Raw genomic sequence first — 18,587 nt, 5'->3', positions numbered from 1 at the left:
TCATCCCCCGACACACGAGCCATGTCCAAGGCTTTAGAACCTATCGCTGCCTGGAACCCACCAGAACCAACAGAATGATTTAGATATCCAGATCTAGAACCACATACCCCTCTACACGGGCCATGTCCAAGGCTGTAGAACCTATCACTGCCTAGAACCCAACAGAACCAGTTAGAATGATTTAGATACCCAGATCTAGAACCTCATCCCCCGACACACGGGCCATGTCCAAGGCTGTAGAACCTATTGCTGCCTAGAACCCAACAGAACCAGTTAGAATGATTTAGATACCCAGATCTAGAACCACATACCCCTCTACACGGGCCATGTCCAAGGCTGTAGAACCTATTGCTGCCTAGAACCCAACAGAACCAACAGAATGATTTAGATACCCAGATCTAGAACCACATACCCCTCTACACGGGCCATGTCCAAGGCTGTAGAACCTATCGCTGCCTAGAACCCAACAGAACCAGTTAGAATGATTTAGATACCCAGATCTAGAACCACATACCCCTCTACACGGGCCATGTCCAGGGCTGTAGAACCTATTGCTGCCTAGAACCCAACAGAACCAACAGAATGATTTAGATACCCAGATCTAGAACCACATACCCCTCTACACGGGCCATGTCCAAGGCTGTAGAACCTATCGCTGCCTAGAACCCAACAGAACCAGTTAGAATGATTTAGATACCCAGATCTAGAACCTCATCCCCCGACACACGGGCCATGTCCAAGGCTGTAGAACCTATTGCTGCCTAGAACCCAACAGAACCAGTTAGAATGATTTAGATACCCAGATCTAGAACCACATACCCCTCTACATGGGCCATGTCCAAGGCTGTAGAACCTATTGCTGCCTAGAACCCAACAGAACCAACAGAATGATTTAGATACCCAGATCTAGAACCACATACCCTCTACACGGGCCATGTCCAAGGCTGTAGAACCTATTGCTGCCTAGAACCCAACAGAACCAACAGAATGATTTAGATACCCAGACCTAGAACCACATACCCCTCTACATGGGCCATGTCCAAGGCTGTAGAACCTATTGCTGCCTAGAACCAAACAGAACCAACAGAATGATTTAGATACCCAGATCTAGAACCACATACCCCTCTACACGGGCCATGTCCAGGGCTGTAGAACCTATCGCTGCCTAGAACCCAACAGAACCAACAGAATGATTTAGATACCCAGATCTAGAACCACATACCCCTCTACACGGGCCATGTCCAAGGCTGTAGAACCTATCGCTGCCTAGAACCCAACAGAACCAACAGAATGATTTAGATACCCAGATCTAGAACCACATACCCCTCTACACGGGCCATGTCCAGGGCTGTAGAACCTATCGCTGCCTAGAACCCAACAGAACCAACAGAATGATTTAGATACCCAGATCTAGAACCACATACCCCTCTACACGGGCCATGTCCAAGGCTGTAGAACCTATTGCTGCCTAGAACCCAACAGAACCAACAGAATGATTTAGATACCCAGATCTAGAACCACATACCCCTCTACACGGGCCATGTCCAAGGCTGTAGAACCTATTGCTGCCTAGAACCCAACAGAACCAACAGAATGATTTAGATACCCAGATCTAGAACCACATACCCCTCTACACGGGCCATGTCCAAGGCTGTAGAACCTATTGCTGCCTAGAACCCAACAGAACCAACAGAATGATTTAGATACCCAGATCTAGAACCACATACCCCTCTACACGGGCCATGTCCAGGGCTGTAGAACCTATCGCTGCCTAGAACCTAACAGAACCAGTTAGAATGATTTAGATACCCAGATCTAGAACCACATACCCCTCTACACGGGCCATGTCCAGGGCTGTAGAACCTATCGCTGCCTAGAACCCAACAGAACCAGTTAGAATGATTTAGATACCCAGATCTAGAACCACATACCCCTCTACACGGACCATGTCCAGGGCTGTAGAACCTATCGCTGCCTAGAACCTAACAGAACCAGTTAGAATGATTTAGATACCCAGATCTAGAACCACATACCCCTCTACACGGGCCATGTCCAGGGCTGTAGAACCTATCGCTGCCTAGAACCCAACAGAACCAACAGAATGATTTAGATACCCAGATCTAGAACCACATACCCCTCTACACGGGCCATGTCCAGGGCTGTAGAACCTATCGCTGCCTAGAACCTAACAGAACCAGTTAGAATGATTTAGATACCCAGATCTAGAACCACATACCCCTCTACACGGGCCATGTCCAGGGCTGTAGAACCTATCGCTGCCTAGAACCCAACAGAACCAACAGAATGATTTAGATACCCAGATCTAGAACCACATACCCCTCTACACGGGCCATGTCCAGGGCTGTAGAACCTATCGCTGCCTAGAACCCAACAGAACCAACAGAATGATTTAGATACCCAGATCTAGAACCACATACCCCTCTACACGGGCCATGTCCAGGGCTGTAGAACCTATCGCTGCCTAGAACCCAACAGAACCAACAGAATGATTTAGATACCCAGATCTAGAACCACATACCCCTCTACACGGGCCATGTCCAGGGCTGTAGAACCTATCGCTGCCTAGAACCTAACAGAACCAGTTAGAATGATTTAGATACCCAGATCTAGAACCACATACCCCTCTACACGGGCCATGTCCAGGGCTGTAGAACCTATCGCTGCCTAGAACCCAACAGAACCAACAGAATGATTTAGATACCCAGATCTAGAACCACATACCCCTCTACACAGGCCATGTCCAGGGCTGTAGAACCTATAGCTGCCTAGAACCCAACAGAACCAACAGAATGATTTAGATACCCAGATCTAGAACCACATACCCCTCTACACGGGCCATGTCCAAGGCTGTAGAACCTATCGCTGCCTAGAACCCAACAGAACCAGTTAGAATGATTTAGATACCCAGATCTAGAACCACATACCCCTCTACACGGGCCATGTCCAGGGCTGTAGAACCTATTGCTGCCTAGAACGCAACAGAACCAACAGAATGATTTAGATACCCAGATCTAGAACCACATACCCCTCTACACGGGCCATGTCCAAGGCTGTAGAACCTATCGCTGCCTAGAACCCAACAGAACCAGTTAGAATGATTTAGATACCCAGATCTAGAACCTCATCCCCCGACACACGGGCCATGTCCAAGGCTGTAGAACCTATTGCTGCCTAGAACCCAACAGAACCAGTTAGAATGATTTAGATACCCAGATCTAGAACCACATACCCCTCTACATGGGCCATGTCCAAGGCTGTAGAACCTATTGCTGCCTAGAACCCAACAGAACCAACAGAATGATTTAGATACCCAGATCTAGAACCACATACCCCTCTACACGGGCCATGTCCAAGGCTGTAGAACCTATTGCTGCCTAGAACCCAACAGAACCAACAGAATGATTTAGATACCCAGACCTAGAACCACATACCCCTCTACATGGGCCATGTCCAAGGCTGTAGAACCTATTGCTGCCTAGAACCAAACAGAACCAACAGAATGATTTAGATACCCAGATCTAGAACCACATACCCCTCTACACGGGCCATGTCCAGGGCTGTAGAACCTATCGCTGCCTAGAACCCAACAGAACCAACAGAATGATTTAGATACCCAGATCTAGAACCACATACCCCTCTACACGGGCCATGTCCAAGGCTGTAGAACCTATCGCTGCCTAGAACCCAACAGAACCAACAGAATGATTTAGATACCCAGATCTAGAACCACATACCCCTCTACACGGGCCATGTCCAGGGCTGTAGAACCTATCGCTGCCTAGAACCCAACAGAACCAACAGAATGATTTAGATACCCAGATCTAGAACCACATACCCCTCTACACGGGCCATGTCCAAGGCTGTAGAACCTATTGCTGCCTAGAACCCAACAGAACCAACAGAATGATTTAGATACCCAGATCTAGAACCACATACCCCTCTACACGGGCCATGTCCAAGGCTGTAGAACCTATTGCTGCCTAGAACCCAACAGAACCAACAGAATGATTTAGATACCCAGATCTAGAACCACATACCCCTCTACACGGGCCATGTCCAAGGCTGTAGAACCTATTGCTGCCTAGAACCCAACAGAACCAACAGAATGATTTAGATACCCAGATCTAGAACCACATACCCCTCTACACGGGCCATGTCCAGGGCTGTAGAACCTATCGCTGCCTAGAACCTAACAGAACCAGTTAGAATGATTTAGATACCCAGATCTAGAACCACATACCCCTCTACACGGGCCATGTCCAGGGCTGTAGAACCTATCGCTGCCTAGAACCCAACAGAACCAGTTAGAATGATTTAGATACCCAGATCTAGAACCACATACCCCTCTACACGGACCATGTCCAGGGCTGTAGAACCTATCGCTGCCTAGAACCTAACAGAACCAGTTAGAATGATTTAGATACCCAGATCTAGAACCACATACCCCTCTACACGGGCCATGTCCAGGGCTGTAGAACCTATCGCTGCCTAGAACCCAACAGAACCAACAGAATGATTTAGATACCCAGATCTAGAACCACATACCCCTCTACACGGGCCATGTCCAGGGCTGTAGAACCTATCGCTGCCTAGAACCTAACAGAACCAGTTAGAATGATTTAGATACCCAGATCTAGAACCACATACCCCTCTACACGGGCCATGTCCAGGGCTGTAGAACCTATCGCTGCCTAGAACCCAACAGAACCAACAGAATGATTTAGATACCCAGATCTAGAACCACATACCCCTCTACACGGGCCATGTCCAGGGCTGTAGAACCTATCGCTGCCTAGAACCCAACAGAACCAACAGAATGATTTAGATACCCAGATCTAGAACCACATACCCCTCTACACAGGCCATGTCCAGGGCTGTAGAACCTATAGCTGCCTAGAACCCAACAGAACCAACAGAATGATTTAGATACCCAGATCTAGAACCACATACCCCTCTACACGGGCCATGTCCAGGGCTGTAGAACCTATCGCTGCCTAGAACCCAACAGAACCAACAGAATGATTTAGATACCCAGATCTAGAACCACATACCCCTCTACACGGGCCATGTCCAGGGCTGTAGAACCTATCGCTGCCTAGAACCCAACAGAACCAACAGAATGATTTAGATACCCAGATCTAGAACCACATACCCCTCTACACGGGCCATGTCCAGGGCTGTAGAACCTATCGCTGCCTAGAACCCAACAGAACCAACAGAATGATTTAGATACCCAGATCTAGAACCACATACCCCTCTACACGGGCCATGTCCAGGGCTGTAGAACCTATCGCTGCCTAGAACCTAACAGAACCAGTTAGAATGATTTAGATACCCAGATCTAGAACCACATACCCCTCTACACGGGCCATGTCCAGGGCTGTAGAACCTATCGCTGCCTAGAACCCAACAGAACCAACAGAATGATTTAGATACCCAGATCTAGAACCACATACCCCTCTACACAGGCCATGTCCAGGGCTGTAGAACCTATAGCTGCCTAGAACCCAACAGAACCAACAGAATGATTTAGATACCCAGATCTAGAACCACATACCCTCTACACGGGCCATGTCCAAGGCTGTAGAACCTATCGCTGCCTAGAACCCAACAGAACCAGTTAGAATGATTTAGATACCCAGATCTAGAACCACATACCCCTCTACACGGGCCATGTCCAGGGCTGTAGAACCTATTGCTGCCTAGAACGCAACAGAACCAACAGAATGATTTAGATACCCAGATCTAGAACCACATACCCCTCTACACGGGCCATGTCCAAGGCTGTAGAACCTATCGCTGCCTAGAACCCAACAGAACCAGTTAGAATGATTTAGATACCCAGATCTAGAACCTCATCCCCCGACACACGGGCCATGTCCAAGGCTGTAGAACCTATTGCTGCCTAGAACCCAACAGAACCAGTTAGAATGATTTAGATACCCAGATCTAGAACCACATACCCCTCTACATGGGCCATGTCCAAGGCTGTAGAACCTATTGCTGCCTAGAACCCAACAGAACCAACAGAATGATTTAGATACCCAGATCTAGAACCACATACCCCTCTACACGGGCCATGTCCAAGGCTGTAGAACCTATTGCTGCCTAGAACCCAACAGAACCAACAGAATGATTTAGATACCCAGACCTAGAACCACATACCCCTCTACATGGGCCATGTCCAAGGCTGTAGAACCTATTGCTGCCTAGAACCAAACAGAACCAACAGAATGATTTAGATACCCAGATCTAGAACCACATACCCCTCTACACGGGCCATGTCCAGGGCTGTAGAACCTATCGCTGCCTAGAACCCAACAGAACCAACAGAATGATTTAGATACCCAGATCTAGAACCACATACCCCTCTACACGGGCCATGTCCAAGGCTGTAGAACCTATCGCTGCCTAGAACCCAACAGAACCAACAGAATGATTTAGATACCCAGATCTAGAACCACATACCCCTCTACACGGGCCATGTCCAGGGCTGTAGAACCTATCGCTGCCTAGAACCCAACAGAACCAACAGAATGATTTAGATACCCAGATCTAGAACCACATACCCCTCTACACGGGCCATGTCCAAGGCTGTAGAACCTATTGCTGCCTAGAACCCAACAGAACCAACAGAATGATTTAGATACCCAGATCTAGAACCACATACCCCTCTACACGGGCCATGTCCAAGGCTGTAGAACCTATTGCTGCCTAGAACCCAACAGAACCAACAGAATGATTTAGATACCCAGATCTAGAACCACATACCCCTCTACACGGGCCATGTCCAAGGCTGTAGAACCTATTGCTGCCTAGAACCCAACAGAACCAACAGAATGATTTAGATACCCAGATCTAGAACCACATACCCCTCTACACGGGCCATGTCCAGGGCTGTAGAACCTATCGCTGCCTAGAACCTAACAGAACCAGTTAGAATGATTTAGATACCCAGATCTAGAACCACATACCCCTCTACACGGGCCATGTCCAGGGCTGTAGAACCTATCGCTGCCTAGAACCCAACAGAACCAGTTAGAATGATTTAGATACCCAGATCTAGAACCACATACCCCTCTACACGGACCATGTCCAGGGCTGTAGAACCTATCGCTGCCTAGAACCTAACAGAACCAGTTAGAATGATTTAGATACCCAGATCTAGAACCACATACCCCTCTACACGGGCCATGTCCAGGGCTGTAGAACCTATCGCTGCCTAGAACCCAACAGAACCAACAGAATGATTTAGATACCCAGATCTAGAACCACATACCCCTCTACACGGGCCATGTCCAGGGCTGTAGAACCTATCGCTGCCTAGAACCTAACAGAACCAGTTAGAATGATTTAGATACCCAGATCTAGAACCACATACCCCTCTACACGGGCCATGTCCAGGGCTGTAGAACCTATCGCTGCCTAGAACCCAACAGAACCAACAGAATGATTTAGATACCCAGATCTAGAACCACATACCCCTCTACACGGGCCATGTCCAAGGCTGTAGAACCTATTGCTGCCTAGAACCCAACAGAACCAACAGAATGATTTAGATACCCAGATCTAGAACCACATACCCCTCTACACGGGCCATGTCCAAGGCTGTAGAACCTATTGCTGCCTAGAACCCAACAGAACCAACAGAATGATTTAGATACCCAGATCTAGAACCACATACCCCTCTACACGGGCCATGTCCAGGGCTGTAGAACCTATCGCTGCCTAGAACCTAACAGAACCAGTTAGAATGATTTAGATACCCAGATCTAGAACCACATACCCCTCTACACGGGCCATGTCCAGGGCTGTAGAACCTATCGCTGCCTAGAACCTAGAACCCAGACAGAACCAGTTAGAATGATTTAGAACCAGTTAGAATGATTTAGATACCCAGATCTAGAACCACATACCCCTCTACACGGGCCATGTCCAGGGCTGTAGAACCTATCGCTGCCTAGAACCCAACAGAACCAACAGAATGATTTAGATACCCAGATCTAGAACCACATACCCCTCTACACGGGCCATGTCCAGGGCTGTAGAACCTATCGCTGCCTAGAACCTAACAGAACCAGTTAGAATGATTTAGATACCCAGATCTAGAACCACATACCCCTCTACACGGGCCATGTCCAGGGCTGTAGAACCTATCGCTGCCTAGAACCCAACAGAACCAACAGAATGATTTAGATACCCAGATCTAGAACCACATACCCCTCTACACAGGCCATGTCCAGGGCTGTAGAACCTATAGCTGCCTAGAACCCAACAGAACCAACAGAATGATTTAGATACCCAGATCTAGAACCACATACCCCTCTACACGGGCCATGTCCAGGGCTGTAGAACCTATCGCTGCCTAGAACCCAACAGAACCAACAGAATGATTTAGATACCCAGATCTAGAACCACATACCCCTCTACACGGGCCATGTCCAGGGCTGTAGAACCTATCGCTGCCTAGAACCCAACAGAACCAACAGAATGATTTAGATACCCAGATCTAGAACCACATACCCCTCTACACGGGCCATGTCCAGGGCTGTAGAACCTATCGCTGCCTAGAACCCAACAGAACCAACAGAATGATTTAGATACCCAGATCTAGAACCACATACCCCTCTACACGGGCCATGTCCAGGGCTGTAGAACCTATCGCTGCCTAGAACCTAACAGAACCAGTTAGAATGATTTAGATACCCAGATCTAGAACCACATACCCCTCTACACGGGCCATGTCCAGGGCTGTAGAACCTATAGCTGCCTAGAACCCAACAGAACCAACAGAATGATTTAGATACCCAGATCTAGAACCACATACCCCTCTACACGGGCCATGTCCAGGGCTGTAGAACCTATCGCTGCCTAGAACCCAACAGAACCAACAGAATGATTTAGATACCCAGATCTAGAACCACATACCCCTCTACACGGGCCATGTCCAGGGCTGTAGAACCTATCGCTGCCTAGAACCCAACAGAACCAACAGAATGATTTAGATACCCAGATCTAGAACCACATACCCCTCTACACGGGCCATGTCCAAGGCTGTAGAACCTATCGCTGCCTAGAACCCAACAGAACCAACAGAATGATTTAGATACCCAGATCTAGAACCACATACCCCTCTACACGGGCCATGTCCAGGGCTGTAGAACCTATCGCTGCCTAGAACCCAACAGAACCAACAGAATGATTTAGATACCCAGATCTAGAACCACATACCCCTCTACACGGGCCATGTCCAAGGCTGTAGAACCTATCGCTGCCTAGAACCCAACAGAACCAACAGAATGATTTAGATACCCAGATCTAGAACCACATACCCCTCTACACGGGCCATGTCCAGGGCTGTAGAACCTATCGCTGCCTAGAACCCAACAGAACCAACAGAATGATTTAGATACCCAGATCTAGAACCACATACCCCTCTACACGGGCCATGTCCAAGGCTGTAGAACCTATTGCTGCCTAGAACCCAACAGAACCAACAGAATGATTTAGATACCCAGATCTAGAACCACATACCCCTCTACACGGGCCATGTCCAAGGCTGTAGAACCTATTGCTGCCTAGAACCCAACAGAACCAACAGAATGATTTAGATACCCAGATCTAGAACCACATACCCCTCTACACGGGCCATGTCCAAGGCTGTAGAACCTATTGCTGCCTAGAACCCAACAGAACCAACAGAATGATTTAGATACCCAGATCTAGAACCACATACCCCTCTACACGGGCCATGTCCAGGGCTGTAGAACCTATCGCTGCCTAGAACCTAACAGAACCAGTTAGAATGATTTAGATACCCAGATCTAGAACCACATACCCCTCTACACGGGCCATGTCCAGGGCTGTAGAACCTATCGCTGCCTAGAACCCAACAGAACCAGTTAGAATGATTTAGATACCCAGATCTAGAACCACATACCCCTCTACACGGACCATGTCCAGGGCTGTAGAACCTATCGCTGCCTAGAACCTAACAGAACCAGTTAGAATGATTTAGATACCCAGATCTAGAACCACATACCCCTCTACACGGGCCATGTCCAGGGCTGTAGAACCTATCGCTGCCTAGAACCCAACAGAACCAACAGAATGATTTAGATACCCAGATCTAGAACCACATACCCCTCTACACGGGCCATGTCCAGGGCTGTAGAACCTATCGCTGCCTAGAACCCAACAGAACCAACAGAATGATTTAGATACCCAGATCTAGAACCACATACCCCTCTACACGGGCCATGTCCAGGGCTGTAGAACCTATTGCTGCCTAGAACCCAACAGAACCAACAGAATGATTTAGATACCCAGATCTAGAACCACATACCCCTCTACACGGGCCATGTCCAGGGCTGTAGAACCTATTGCTGCCTAGAACCCAACAGAACCAACAGAATGATTTAGATACCCAGATCTAGAACCACATACCCCTCTACACAGGCCATGTCCAGGGCTGTAGAACCTATCGCTGCCTAGAACCCAACAGAACCAACAGAATGATTTAGATACCCAGATCTAGAACCACATACCCCTCTACACGGGCCATGTCCAGGGCTGTAGAACCTAATAGCAGACTGGAGTAAATAGATCCCAATAAAAACAGAACCAACAGAATGATTTAGATTTATTTTAGTTTAAAAATGTTAACCCAGATCTAGAACCACATACCCCACAGACGGGCCATGTCCAGGTGTAGAACCTAACAGATGAATAGAACCCAACAGAACCAACAGAATGATTTAGATACCAGATGTAGAATAACAGATGAACAGGTATTGACAGGGCCTTCCCCTAACAGCAGAGAGTAAACAGGTGTAAAATAAAACAGATAATCAGAACTTTGGAAAGCTCTGTCTTAATGTTTAGTTTAGTTTGATTTATTTTAGTTTAAAAATGTTAACAGACATAGAAAAATACAGTGATTGTAAACAACAACACAGAGAGACAACAGGTGTAGAATAACAGATGAATAGTTACTGACAGGCCCTTCCCAACAACACAGAGAGACAACAGGTGTAGAATAACAGATGAATAGGTATTGACAGGCCCTTCCCAACAACACAGAGAGACAACAGGTGTAGAATAACAGATGAATAGTTACTGACAGGCCCTTCCCAACAACACAGAGAGACAACAGGTGTAGTAGAATAACAGATGAATAGTTACTGACAGGCCCTTCCCAACAACACAGAGAGACAACAGGTGTAGTAGAATAACAGATGAATAGTTACTGACAGGCCCTTCCCAACAACACAGAGAGACAACAGGTGTAGAATAACAGATGAATAGTTACTGACAGGCCCTTCCCAACAACACAGAGAGACAACAGGTGTAGAATAACAGATGAATAGTTACTGACAGGCCCTTCCCAACAACACAGAGAGACAACAGGTGTAGAATAACAGATGAATAGTTACTGACAGGCCCTTCCCAACAACACAGAGAGAGAAAAAGATAAATGGCAGGTTTTTACAAATTGATAAATAAGAACATGAGGATAAAATACTAAATAATGATATCAGTACCGAGTCCAGAGGATATTCAGTGCCTTCGGTAAGTATTCAGACCCTTTGCTATGAGACTCGAAATTGAGCTTAGGTGCATCCTGTTTCCATTGATCATCCTTGAGATGTTTCTACAACTTGATTGGAGTCCACCTGTGGTACATTCAATTGATTGGACATGATTTGGAAAGGAACACACCTGTCTATATAAGGTCCCACGGGTGACAGTGCATGTCAGAGCAAAAATCAACCCATGAGATCGAATGAATTGTCCATAGAATTGTGTCGAGGCACAGATCTGGGGAAGGGTACCAAAAAATATCTGCAGCATTGAAGGTCCCCGAGAACACAGTGGCCTCCATCATTCTGCAGCATTGAAGGTCCCCAAGAACACAGTGGCCTCCATCATTCTGCAGCATTGAAGGTTCCCAAGAACACAGTGGCCTCCATCATTCTGCAGTATTGAAGGTCCCCAAGAACACAGTGGCCTCCATCATTCTGCAGCATTGAAGGTCCCCAAGAACACAGTGGCCTCCATCATTCTGCAGCATTGAAGGTCCCCAAGAACACAGTGGCCTCCATCATTCTGCAGCATTGAAGGTCCCCAAGAACACAGTGGCCTCCATCATTCTGCAGCATTGAAGGTCCCCAAGAACACAGTGGCCTCCATCATTCTGCAGCATTGAAGGTCCCCAAGAACACAGTGGCCTCCATCATTCTGCAGCATTGAAGGTCCCCAAGAACACAGTGGCCTCCATCATTCTGCAGCATTGAAGGTCCCCAGGAACACAGTGGCCTCCATCATTCTGCAGCATTGAAGGTCCCCAAGAACACAGTGGCCTCCATCATTCTGCAGCATTGAAGGTCCCCAAGAACACAGTGGCCTCCATCATTCTGCAGCATTGAAGGTCCCCAAGAACACAGTGGCCTCCATCATTCTGCAGCATTGAAGGTCCCCAAGAACACAGTGGCCTCCATCATTCTGCAGCATTGAAGGTCCCCAAGAACACAGTGGCCTCCATCATTCTGCAGCATTGAAGGTCCCCGAGAACACAGTGGCCTCCATCATTCTGCAGCATTGAAGGTCCCCGAGAACACAGTGGCCTCCATCATTCTGCAGCATTGAAGGTCCCCGAGAACACAGTGGCCTCCATCATTCTGCAGTATTGAAGGTCCCCAAGAACACAGTGGCCTCCATCATTCTTAAATGGAAGAAGTTTGGAACCACCAAGACTCTTCCTAGAGCTGGCCACCCAGCCAAACTGAGCAATCAGGGGAGAAGGGCTTTGGTTACGGAGTTGACCAAGAACCCGATGGTCACACTGACAGAGCTCCAGAGTTCCTCTGTTTAGATGGGAGAACCTTCCAGAAGGACAACCATCTCTGCAGCACTCCACCAATCAGGCCTTTATGGTAGGGTGGCCAGACGGAGTCACTCCTCAGTAGAAAGCACATGACAGCCAGCTTGGAGTTTGCCAAAAGGCACACAATGGGAGAAACTCCCTAAATACAGGTGTGCCAAGCATCTAGCGTCATACTCAAGAAGACTGGAGGCTGTAATCGCTGCCACAAAGAGTCCAAATACTTATGTAAAGGTAATATTTCATTTTTTATTTTTTTTAAATGTATTATCAAATTATGGGGCTTTGTGTGTAGATTGATGAGGTAAAAAAAACTATTGAATCCATTTTAGAATAAGCCTGTAATTTTAGAATAAGGCTGTGACGTAACAAAATGTGGAAAAAGTCAAGGGGTCTGAATACTTTCTGACTGCCCTGTATATAGAAAAGTATGTCGACACCCGTTCACATTTGTGGATTTTCAGCCCGTTGCTGTCAGGGGTATAACATCTAGCACACAGCCATGCAATCTCCATAGACAAAACGTGTTAGTAGAATGGCCTTACTGAAGAGTCTCAGTGACTTTCAACGTGACAAGTTGACAAGCTGTAGGATGCCATCTTTCCAACAAGTCAGTTTCTGCCCTGCTAGAGCTGCGCAAGGTCAACCGTAGGGTCTGTTATTGTGAAGTGGAAACGTTTAAGAGTTACCATGACTCAAAAGGAAAGGGCAAAGAACGGGACTGCCGAACACTGAGGCGCGTCGTCCTCGGTTACAACACTCACTGCTGAGTCCCAAACTGCCTCAGGAAGCAAAGTCAGCACAAGAACTGTTCGTCTGGGTTTCCACGGCTGAGCTGACGCACACAAGTCTAAGATCACCATGCGCGATGCCAAGCGTCGGCTGGAGGGGTGTAAAGCTCGCCGCCATTGGACTCTGGAGCAGTGGAAACATGTTCTCTGGAGTGATGAATCACACTTCACCATCTGGCAGTCCCATGGATGAATCTGGGTTTGGTGGATGCTAGGAGAACGCTCTCTGCCCGAATGTATAGTGCCAACTGTAAAGTTTGGTGGATGAGGAATAATGGTCTGTGGCTGTTTTCCATGGTTCGGGCCCCTTAGTTCCAGTGAAGGGAAATCTTAACGCCACAGCACACAATAACAATAACAATAACATTCTAGATGATTCTGTGCTTTCCTTTCCTGTTTCAGCATGACAATGCAACTATGCACAAAGAGAGGTCCATACAGAAATGGTTTGTCGAGATCGGTGTGAAGGAACTTGACTGGACAGAGCCCTGACCCCATCGAACACCTTTGGGATGAATTGAAACTGCGGACCCAATAGCACAACATCAATGCCCCGACCTCACTAATGCTCTTTCCAACATCTAATGGAAAGCCTTTGTAGAAGGGTGGACTCTGTTAAAACAGCAAGGGGGGTGGCATCATCACCATATTAATGCCCGTGACTTTAGAATGAGATGTACAGATAACTAGGACTGACAGATATTAAACAGTAGCAGCAGCATATATGGTCAATGCAGACAGACCGCGTAGGCTATTTGGATAACTATTTAACAAACTGTTTAGAGGTATCTTATGACTGTTCAGGAATGTGGCCTGTTGTGGCCCTCTAGTGGACAGATGGTGTACAGGGATGTGGCCTGTTGTGGCCCTCTAGTGGACAGATGGTGTTCAGGGATGTGGCTGTTGTGGCCCTCTAGTGGACAGATGGTGTACAGGGATGTGGCCTGTTGTGGCCCTCTAGTGGACAGATGGTGTACAGGGATGTGGCCTGTTGTGGCCCTCTAGTGGACAGATGGTGTACAGGGATGTGGCCTGTTGTGGCCCTCTAGTGGACAGATGGTGTACAGGGATGTGGCCTGTTGTGGCCCTCTAGTGGACAGATGGTGTACAGGGATGTGGCCTGTTGTGGCCCTCTAGTGGACAGATGGTGTACAGGGATGTGGCCTGTTGTGGCCCTCTAGTGGACAGATGGTGTACAGGGATGTGGCCTGTTGTGGCCCTCTAGTGGACAGATGGTGTACAGGGATGTGGCCTGTTGTGGCCCTCTAGTGGACAGATGGTGTACAGGGATGTGGCCTGTTGTGGCCCTCTAGTGGACAGATGGTGTACAGGGATGTGGCCTGTTGTGGCCCTCTAGTGGACAGATGGTGTACAGGGATGTGGCCTGTTGTGGCCCTCTAGTGGACAGATGGTGTACAGGGATGTGGCCTGTTGTGGCCCTCTAGTGGACAGATGGTGTACAGGGATGTGGCCTGTTGTGGCCCTCTAGTGGACAGATGGTGTACAGGGATGTGGCCTGTTGTGGCCCTCTAGTGGACAGATGGTGTACAGGGATGTGGCCTGTTGTGGCCCTCTAGTGGACAGATGGTGTACAGGGATGTGGCCTGTTTGGCCCTCAATAGTGGAAATGGTGTTCAGGGATGTGGCCTGTTGTGGACCTCTAGTGGACAGATGGTGTACAGGGATGTGGCCTGTTGTGGCCCTCTAGTGGACAGATGGTGTTCAGGGATGTGGCCTGTTGTTCTAGTGGACAGATGGTGTACAGGGATGTGGCCTGTTGTGGCCCTCTAGTGGACAGATGGTGTACTAATTGGCCTGTTGTGGCCCTAATTCACCTGGACAGATGGTGTACAGGGATGTGGCCTGTTGTTCTAGTGGACAGATGGTTCAGGGATGTGGCCTGTTGTGGCCCTCTAGTGGACAGATGGTGTACAGGGATGTGGCCTGTTGTGGCCCTCTAGTGGACAGATGGTGTACAGGGATGTGGCCTGTTGTGGCCCTCTAGTGGACAGATGGTGTACAGGGATGTGGCCTGTTGTTCCAATAGCCCTCTAGTGGACAGATGGTGTACAGGGATGTGGCCTGTTGTGGCCCTCTAGTGGACAGATGGTGTCAGGGATGTGGCCTGTTGTTCTAATGGACAGATGGTGTTCTAGGGATGTGGCCTGTTGTTTTAATGGACAGATGGTGTTCAGGGATGTGGCCTGTTGTTCTAATGGACAGATGGTGTACAGGGATGTGGCCTGTTGTGGCCCTCTAGTGGACAGATGGTGTACAGGGATGTGGCCTGTTGTGGCCCTCTAGTGGACAGATGGTGTACAGGGATGTGGCCTGTTGTGGACCTCTAGTGGACAGATGGTGTACAGGGATGTGGCCTGTTGTGGCCCTCTAGTGGACAGATGGTGTACAGGGATGTGGCCTGTTGTGGCCCTCTAGTGGACAGATGGTGTACAGGGATGTGGCCTGTTGTGGCCCTCTAGTGGACAGATGGTGTACAGGGATGTGGCCTGTTGTGGCCCTCTAGTGGACAGATGGTGCAGCAAGTTTGGCAAAACAATATGAAAAACCCATCTATTTTGTTGCCTATATGGTGGCCTTCAGAGCAGAGCAACATATATAAACAGCTTAGTTCTAATTCACCTGTAGTTCTAATTCACCTGTAGTTCTAATAGACCTGTAGTTCTAATTCACCTGTAGTTCTAATGACCTGTAGTTCTAATTCACCTGTAGTTCTAATTCACCTGTAGTTCTAATTCACCTGTAGTTCTAATTCACCTGTAGTTCTAATAGACCTGTAGTTCTAATTCACCTGTAGTTCTAATTCACCTGTAGTTCTAATTCACCTGTAGTTCTAATAGACCTGTAGTTCTAATTCACCTGTAGTTCTAATAGACCTGTAGTTCTAATTCACCTGTAGTTCTAATAGACCTGTAGTTCTAATTCACCTGTAGTTCTAATTCACCTTTAGTTCGAATCGACCTGTAGTTCTAATTCACCTGTAGTTCTAATTCACCTGTAGTTCTAATTCACCTGTAGTTCTAATTCACCTGTAGTTCTAATAGACCTGTAGTTGTAATTCACCTGTAGTTCCAATAGACCTGTAGTTCTAATTCACCTGTAGTTCTAATTCACCTGTAGTTCTAATAGACCTGTAGTTCTAATTCACCTGTAGTTCTAATTCACCTGTAGTTTTAATAGACCTGTAGTTCTAATTCACCTGTAGTTTTAATAGACCTGTAGTTCTAATTCACCTGTAGTTCTAATTCACCTGTAGTTCTAATTCACCTGTAGTTCTAATTCACCTGTAGTTCGAATCGACCTGTTGTTCTAATTCACCTGTAGTTCTAATTCACCTGTAGTTCTAATTCACCTGTAGTTCTAATTCACCTGTAGTTCGAATCGACCTGTAGTTCTAATTCACCTGTAGTTCTAATTCACCTGTAGTTCTAATTCACCTGTAGTTCTAATAGACCTGTAGTTCTAATTCACATGTAGTTCTAATTCACCTGTAGTTTTAATAGACCTGTAGTTCTAATTCACCTGTAGTTCTAATTCACATGTAGTTCTAATAAAGCTGTAGTTCTAATTCACCTGTAGTTCTAATAGACCTGTAGTTCTAATTCACCTGTAGTTCTAATTCACCTGTAGTTCTAATAGACCTGTAGTTCTAATTCACCTGTAGTTCTAATTCACCTGTAGTTCTAATAGACCTGTAGTTCTAATTCACCTGTAGTTCTAATAGACCTGTAGTTCTAATAGACCTGCAGTTCTAATTCACCTGTAGTTCTAATAGACCTGTAGTTATAACAGAGTAGTACTGTAGTTCTAATTTCTTGTAGTGCTATAAACTGACCTGTACTGTGGCCTTGGGAAGCCAAGCCACAGAGATAAACAGCTTCTCCTTTGTGTTGAATCCACCAAAGAACACCATGAGAAAGGTGAAGAGAACCCTGATAACCAGACCTGTCCCGAGACATGCCATGCCCAGACCTAGACACAGAGAGAGATGTGTAGGGGAGAGACGGGGGAGAGAGAGAGAGAGAGATGGGTAGGGGAGAGACGGGGGAGAGAGATGGGTAGGGGAGAGAGAGAGGGGTAGGGAGAGATGGGGGAGAGATGGGTAGGGGAGAGACGGGGAGAGAGAGAGATGGGTAGGGAGAGATGGGGGAGAGAGATGGGTAGGGGAGAGGGATAGACAGAGACAGAGAGATGGGTAGGGAGAGACGGGGGAGAGAGAGATGGGTAGGGGAGAGGGATAGACAGAGACAGAGAGATGGGTAGGGAGAGACGGGGGACAGAGAGATGGGTAGGGGAGAGACGGGGGAGAGAGAGAGATGGGTAGGGGAGAGATGGGGGAGAGATGGGTAGGGGAGAGGGATAGACAGAGACAGAGAGATGGGTAGGGGAGAAAGGTAGTAGTAGTAGTAGTAGTTTTAGTAATAGTAGTAGTAGTAGTAGTTTTAGTTACAGTAGTTTTAGTAGTCGTAGTGTGTTTTTTAGTTGTAGTAGTAGTAGTTGTAGTTATAGTAGTAGTAGTAGTAATAGCATTAGTAGTAACAGCAGCAGTAGTAGTAGTAGTAGCAGTAGTAGTAATAGCATTAGTAGTAACAGCAGCAGTAGTAGTAGTAGTAGTAGTTTTCTAGTTGTTGTTTAGTAGTAGTATTAATGGTAGTATAGTGGTAGTAGTAGTAGTAGTAGTAGTAGTAGTAGTAGTAGTAGTTGTCTAGTTGTTGTTTAGTAGTAGTATTAGTGGTAGTATGGTAGTAGTAGTAGTAGTAGTTGTCTAGTTGTTGTTTAGTAGTAGTATTAGTGGTAGTATAGTGGTAGTAGTAGTAGTAGTAGTAGTAGTAGTAGTAGTAGTAGTAGTAGTAGTTGTCTAGTTGTTGTTTAGT

At 47.3% G+C, this 18,587-nt stretch overlaps 1 protein-coding gene across 2 annotated transcripts in view; it reads right to left on the bottom strand.

Moving 5' to 3' along the window:
- LOC124014086 (sodium/hydrogen exchanger 9B2-like) overlaps window positions 1–18,587 on the bottom strand; it is a 41,865-nt gene that overhangs the window by 1,742 nt on the left and 21,536 nt on the right. The window contains exons 10-11 of one of the 2 annotated variants that reach the window (XM_046328790.1): window positions 17,549–17,685; window positions 24–50 (exon numbers count right to left, since the gene is read on the bottom strand). In XM_046328790.1, coding sequence (XP_046184746.1) covers window positions 24–50; window positions 17,549–17,685 — 164 coding nt within the window. The remainder of the gene's footprint in view (window positions 1–23; window positions 51–17,548; window positions 17,686–18,587) is intronic. The other variant, XM_046328789.1, reaches the window with a different exon arrangement.

Source organism: Oncorhynchus gorbuscha, linkage group LG25, assembly GCF_021184085.1.
Source record: "Oncorhynchus gorbuscha isolate QuinsamMale2020 ecotype Even-year linkage group LG25, OgorEven_v1.0, whole genome shotgun sequence".
Lineage (NCBI taxonomy): Eukaryota > Metazoa > Chordata > Actinopteri > Salmoniformes > Salmonidae > Oncorhynchus > Oncorhynchus gorbuscha.
The sequence above is the reverse complement of the archived record's forward strand: the minus strand, read 5'-3'. Positions and strand labels throughout refer to the sequence as shown.